Genomic DNA, 7030 nt, shown 5'->3' with positions numbered 1-7030 from the left:
TCCATACATTTATATATTACTTATTGAGACAAATGGATTTGATTGCGATAAACGATTCACTAGAAACGTGCGAAGAAGTGTACGATTTTGAATGCGGCTATGGAAAAAAAATCTTATAGGAATGCAAAAACCATAGTGCATTTATATTTTAGCACATACCCATTAAAAAAAATCTTATCACCGATTTTAACATTGAACCCAGTCTTAACACGGGCAGTGTCCTCAAATCACGGCAAGAGTAAAACAAAAACAAAAAAAAAAAAACATTGCTTTATCAAATTGTAGATACTCATTTTACCATAGACTATTTCCGGTCTGTTCTGTAAATTAGAGTAGATATGGATACTTTCCTAGACGAGCACCCATTTTCTTCATCTCATTCTATTGAATGACAGAATTGTGGAAGTCATTTTCGACATATTGGTTTACACACGAAGTAGTTTCGGAATATAGAAATTTCGAACCTGAAGCCGAAACTTATGTCAAAGTTTCGTAAACGAAATATTCTAAGAAAACAAATCCCATAAAAATGCTTTGCAAAACGAATTGTATACATTGAATAGACCGGAAATGGTCGCAACAGTTTAGGATTTAAATGCAGCTAAAGAAAATAGGCACGAAAGCATAGGAATGCAAAACCAAATTGAATTTACATGTTATCACAGAAAAAAAAAAAAACTTAGAAAAGGTCCAGTCACCGATTTTTACATTCTATAAACACTGGTGGAGGGAGGTAGTTAACCTTTTCCTAAAACTAATGAAAGTTAAATTGCTTCATAGAATGTAGGTACTCATTTTCCCCTTATACCATTTCCGATCAGTTCCGTAAATTAGAATCCGAACCATTCAGGTCGATAGGGATACTCGTAGACATGAGTCAATTTTCTTTGTATTGTGATTCTATTGAATCAAGCGAATATCGTGGTTTAAGTCATTTTCATCATGGTGGTTTGCATCTATGTTCGCTCTCCTCGGATTCTTCTGGCCAGTTGAAGGTCCTTCGGCATAATGGTTACCCTCTTCGCGTGGATGGCACACAGGTTGGTATCCTCGAACAGACCAACCAAATAAGCTTCACTGGCTTCCTAAAAGAAAAGAAAATAGACTTTAATACAATATCGCTAATTGGTTCGGTACAAAAAAAAAAAAAAAAAAAAAAAAAAAAAAAAAATCAAGGCAGCACAAATATTTCACATGCTTAAGTTTGTGTTGCCGTAGTTTCCATACAGAAAAAGAAACATGATGCATATATATTCAGGTGTACAGTCGTGACCTTAGCAGTTCTGAAATATTCCAATAAATAGGTGACGTTACTTAGCAAACGGATTTATCAAAGCCATGGATTACGTAATTTATGGACTAGTTGTATATCCCAGGTTGCAAAAAAATATTGGTGGAGGGTTGTCACTAAATGACGCGGAATATCCCAACTTACGATTGTCCTGGAAGCGAATCACATGAAATTATGGAAGCATAAAATACAATTTTTGTATATGAAAATTGAACGGGAATTAGCTTACAGCCCCCATCTTTCGTTTTTAAGGTCAACTGGTGTAAACCAAAGAAAATTAACCGAATAAATTAACATTAAAATATTTAGAATTAGAAAAATTAAAGCAATTCTATTACAATGGCATTGGGCAAGTTATTAAAATAACTATTCGGTATTATTATACAAACACCGTGACAGCGTTAGGGTTAGGGGTTAGGGTTAATTCGCTGTCACGGTGTTTGTATAAATTTACCAACTATTCTTTAAATGTAAATTAACTTACTCCTTCAATATAGATTTCCTTTAAATAGGACACATAATATTCATGCTTGAATATAAGTAATACTAGTCTCTTAGAGTATGAAAGTTTGGAACAATACCTTTTGTACATAGTAATCAAATTTGTAAAACAAACGACTATAATAGATGTAGTACGGAACGGTTTTGGTTTCTGCAAATACAAGCCTGAATTAGCAAGAGCAAGTCTTTTAGACCCAAACGGGGTTTTCTGAATTTATTCAGAAAAACATTTCTGCGAACCACCTCGAGAACCTTAGTTTTTTTTTTCTTCAATAAACTTCATGCTGAAATAAGTGTATACAAATCCGTTTTCAATATGGATTTGAAAAACAGTACCTACTTGGGTGAAGCAAAGATAAGTAGGACCAGCAGACGAGCCTCGTTCTGACATTTGGTAAAATTAGGTTAACAACCGGTGAAGCTACCGAAAAGTCACCCCTTTTGAGAGAAGATGGATATAAGTATATTTAAAATTTAATTTTAAATAAAAATTAATGGTAAAGAATTCTAAAAGGATTGAAAAATATCGCAAAGTGTTTACATAGCAGTTTCTTTGGGGATAATAGGGGCACCCGAAACCCTTACAAAACGAAAAATCTTTAGTGTTCTATTTTAAAGCGGTTTTTTAAATTTCTAAAGTTTGAAACAAGTAGTGGCTAGTTAACCTAGAACAAGGGCGCATGGCGGAAATTCTTCAGGGTTTAAATGTACTGTAATGCTTTTATGATTATCGAAAAACTCCAGTCGCCATATTTCCTATTTACTTGTCTCCCCACGAGGGCAGAGTTAGACACAAGTTCGGTTTTTTTTAATGTAGAGAAGCATTTACAAAAACGAAATGGTGAAATATAAGGTTAAGCTAAACGTTTTTTTTTTTTTTTTTTAAATTCAAAGAAATTTCGAACATTTACTATAAACATAATGAACAGGTGGAAAAAATGCAACCAAAGGCAAGAGAAATCAATGTAAAAATGGAAAACATTTAACAGAAAAATTCAAATGTTTGTTTGTAGGAATCAGTTCAACGAATTTTTAAAAGTTTGTAAATAAGATTCGGAGAGGTTAATTCACTTTCTATATCCATAATTCAAAGGGTCAATAATGGTAGAAGCACCGGTGTCACATGACGTAACTTTTCAGAACGAGGCTCGTCTGCTGGGCCTACTTATCTTTGCTTCATCCCATTTTCAGACGTGTAACGCTTAACTATCGACCGACTTTAAACTTCGAAATCTTCAATGACATTCATAACTTATGAAATATCCCTGAATACCTATTTCTAAAAATAGAATGCAAAATCAGTTTAAGATAATGAAAGAAAAAAATTCTATGTGTGACATGCGATTTACGGTACAGATCAACCGAACCGTCAATTGGTACAGAGAGATGAAACTACCCTCGACTTAAAGTTAATGGGTTTAATAATTTTAAACAGTTCAAATTTCATAGGTTAAGTGTTTAGGGTTGTTGACATTTGCTTTCGTGCTTTTCAATTTGTAAACGTATCACCATTTCTGTATATCGCAGCCAGAAAAAGTTCTGTCAGCTTCAAAATTAGATCTAGCACCGATTCAACGTTACCAAAATTTAAAGTTTTGGTGCTAGTGCACTTACCGATCCGCGCTATTTTTTTTTTAAATCGTATTTCCAAGTTTAAAGATTTTAATTTCTTTTTTATTCAATTGTAAGGTTAAAGTACAGAATAGGTACAAGACACCCCATCCATGTTAAGAATGGCTTTTTAAATAACGTTTTTTTTCAGCACGGATCAACTAGTTCCGAAATTTTTATGAATCGACAAGTATTCAAATTTGAAATAATCCGAAAATATAGGAAAGGGTGTGTAAAATTGAATTGAAGACAAAAAAAAAAAAAAAAAAAAAAAAAAAAAAAAAAAAAAAATTGCAAAGACTATTACATAAAAGTCGAAACGAATTTATATCACGTGTTTGAAATAAAAACAATACTACTTAGCAAAATAAATAGCCTTCGATTTTTCAAATAGGATCGAAAATTTAGGGCATATTAATAAAATTGGAAGAGAAAAGTACAGAAGAATTACAAAAAACCATGTTAATGGGTTTGCAAATACCATTTAAGCACGGTCAGTATTAAGGAGTTTATAAACGTTTATTTTAAAAGTCCGCATTCCACATAACTACCGATACGATAATTATTAAAAAAAAAAAAAAAAAAAAAAAAAAAAAAAAAAAAAAAAAAAAAAATCTTTAAGATGCGTAGGTTTATGAAAAACCTGTGCAAATTTTCCATTACCTGTAGTGCACCGATGGCAGCACTCTGAAAACGAAGATCACTCTTGAAGTCCTGGGCGATTTCTCGGACCAAACGCTGGAACGGCAGTTTCCGTATGAGCAACTCGGTAGATTTCTGGTAACGACGAATTTCTCTCAACGCTACGGTGCCCGGTCGGTAACGATGAGGCTTTTTCACGCCTCCCGTGGAGGGGGCGCTCTTACGGGCGGCTTTTGTGGCCAACTGCTTGCGAGGAGCTTTACCTCCGGTAGATTTACGGGCGGTTTGCTTGGTACGAGCCATCACAATTTGGTGAACACAACTTCAGAAACACTACGAAAAATGACCGATTAAAAACCTCGAAGCCAGGCTATTCGCATGAATATTTGTCTGATGAATCCGTGAGAAAATAATGAAGAGTCCGTATTTATAATGAAGCGCATGCGTAGATGCTAATTAGACCTAAGCAGATAAATCAGCAGCAGCAAAAAAAAGGCTACTACTACTACTACTAATAATAAATAAATAAATATAAATAAATAAGAAAAATAAGTAAATAAGTAAATAAAATAAGAAAAATAAATAAATATAAATAAATAAATATATATAAATAAATAAGAAAAATGAATAAATAGGTAAATAAAAAGAAAAAGAAATAAATAAAAAAAGAAAAAAAATCAGAAACTTTGAATTATTTCAACCATTTGCTCTGTATTTTCTGAGAAGGAACTTAAAGATATTATGACTCGATTGTTTTCCGCAGAGAGTGATTTGGTGTGTTCGCATTGTGAGGACGTTTCGGGAACTTTTTTTTTTATTTATTGCTCAGGACACCCTCATTTTTCATAGAATACTTTATCAAAATTATATAAAGAATGATGCGGGTCCTTAAAACAATGTGGTATAAATTCATAAGAGGAATGGGGGAAGGAATGGATGTTGAGGATCAACCTCTTTATCTATTCCTTAAACTAGTTTTCCACATATCATAATATCTTATTTACACTCTATAGGACTAAGATATTTAAAATACCCGCACATGAATGAATGTTTTTCCAAATTTATTTACAAAAAAAACATACAATTATTATAAACATATATGTCCTCCTCCTCCCCTCCTCATCATCATCATCATGCAGTCTGTCAGTCTTGACGATGACCAGTCGGGGCCTCAGTGCTTTATCGTTCGGTGTTCGCATAGTCCTTTTTCTGTGTGAAACATCCGGTTAAAGGCACTGCATATGTGGGTGCCAGGGTTGTGTCGTCTATAGTGTCTCAGCTGTAAAGCTTCTCCAATCTTTCTCTCTATTTCTTTCTTTCGTTTGTGGAGATTGTTCTGCAAACCACTCCTTTCTTTGACTTGTTCCTCCCAACTCTCAACGTTGATGCTCATTGCCTTCAGGTGCCGCTTTGTTACATCTTTGTAGTTAAGCTTCTGACCTCCTAATTTGCGAGTTCTATTTTCCAGTTCCCCGTAGGAGATAGTCTTTGGGATTCGGTTGTCTTCCATCCTAATAATGTGCCCGGTTCATCGTAGTTGCATAGTAGCAAGGGTAGCTTCCACGCTATCTAGGTTTGCTCTCTTGAAAACTTCCGTGTTTGATACATAGTAACTCCATTTGACCTTCGTGATCCTTCTCAGGTGTCTCTGTTGGACGGCTTCTAATCTTACGTGTTCTCTATACAGAGTGACGTCTGCTAAGTACAGCAGGGCTGGCAGGACGATGTTTTTGTAGACTCTGCACTTTGTGTCTAGCCGGAGACTAGCCCTTATCCAGAGCCTCTTTTCTAGCTTGCCAAAAAGGCAGCCATATGTACAAAGGAGACAAGGTGGAAACATATATGTACAAAGATAAAGATAGAAAGAAACATAGAAAAGTGTCGAATGATGGTGGATGGGATAAGCCTTAAAACACCTCAAAATAAAGAAAAAGAAGAAAAAGAAAGGAACTAAACAAAATTCTAACTAGATTATGCTAGTGTGGGCCCCCCAAACTATTCTAGTTATTGACGTGCTCGATTTTTCCTTGGGTATCGCCTAAATCAAGAAATACACTTCCTTAGAGGGAGTGGGCGGTCTACGAGACAAAAAAAAAAGATGAGAAAGGTTCTTGGGGCGTGCGATGACATCCAGAATAAGTACTATCGGGATGATCTCGAAGAATAAAAATAACTTTATCGGGAAGGACATTCTGGATGTGTTCTAACACCTAAAATAAATGGGAGACGTGACTCATTCTCCAAACTAAGGAACCTAACTTTTTTTTGTTTTTTTTTTTCGAACAAATACGCATAACCTAAGGGTGTAAATCTACCTACGTTTAAAAACCGCGAGGGTAACTCCCTTCTATCACATCTGATTTGGATTATAAGCTGATGCTTTACGAAATAAGGCACAGTTGTTACGTTCTAGGTAGAGCAAACAGGTCCATTACGTCAATGGGTTGATATACCATCGTCTACGTCTTCAGGCGATATTGCTTGTACAAAAGTAAAATCTGTAATAAAAACTGTAAAACAAATAATAACAGCACAAAATAAATCAAGAGGTCGCGTCACGTGATATTTAAAGATAAAATAAGTAATTGACATTTAATAAATGAGAAAACAACAAAAAAAGAATAATATATATATATATATATATATATATATATATTTCAAATGAATTTAAAGTTATAATGGCCACAAACACTCTTTCGTTAATCAAAATTATCATAATAAGATGTTACTAGCGGGACCTGCGGAAATTCCACAGGGGACTCATTCATATGTAATATATTGATGTTGGCATTCTGTAGATGTTCAGTATGAATCGAAACGTTCTGGTATTATAGCTTTTTTGTTAAGGCTGAAAAAGTATTTATTTAAACTAACACGAACGCCCGGCAAAGCCCAGTCGTAAAGTACGCTTAAATATGATATTTTAATTCTTGCAGGTTTCGTATATATTATTCTAGAGATAATGTTCTATTGATTTTTATATAT

General features: G+C 34.3%; 1 protein-coding gene across 1 annotated transcript; it reads right to left on the bottom strand.

Moving 5' to 3' along the window:
• Positions 1-435: 435 nt before the first annotated feature.
• On the bottom strand, positions 436-4468 carry LOC145291950 (histone H3.3A-like). The gene is made up of 2 exons (XM_080137878.1): positions 4067-4468; positions 436-1085 (listed from the first exon to the last, which is right to left on the bottom strand). Exons 1-2 carry the CDS (start codon positions 4346-4348, stop codon positions 957-959), a joined length of 411 nt encoding a protein of 136 aa, XP_079994004.1. The 5' UTR covers positions 4349-4468; the 3' UTR covers positions 436-956.
• Positions 4469-7030: the final 2562 nt, after the last annotated feature.

Source organism: Euprymna scolopes, chromosome 13, assembly GCF_053919585.1.
Source record: "Euprymna scolopes isolate OS-2025 chromosome 13, ASM5391958v1, whole genome shotgun sequence".
Taxonomy (NCBI): domain Eukaryota; kingdom Metazoa; phylum Mollusca; class Cephalopoda; order Sepiida; family Sepiolidae; genus Euprymna; species Euprymna scolopes.
The sequence above is the reverse complement of the archived record's forward strand: the minus strand, read 5'-3'. Positions and strand labels throughout refer to the sequence as shown.

Coding starts and splice junctions, on each gene's coding strand:
- LOC145291950 (XM_080137878.1), bottom strand. CDS start 4,348: ATGGCTCGTACCAAGCAAACCGCCCGTAAATCTACCGGAGGTAAAGCT. Junction 1,086..4,066: donor CTGCCATCGGTGCACTACAG/GTAATGGAAAAT, acceptor CTTTTCTTTTAG/GAAGCCAGTGAAGCTTATTT.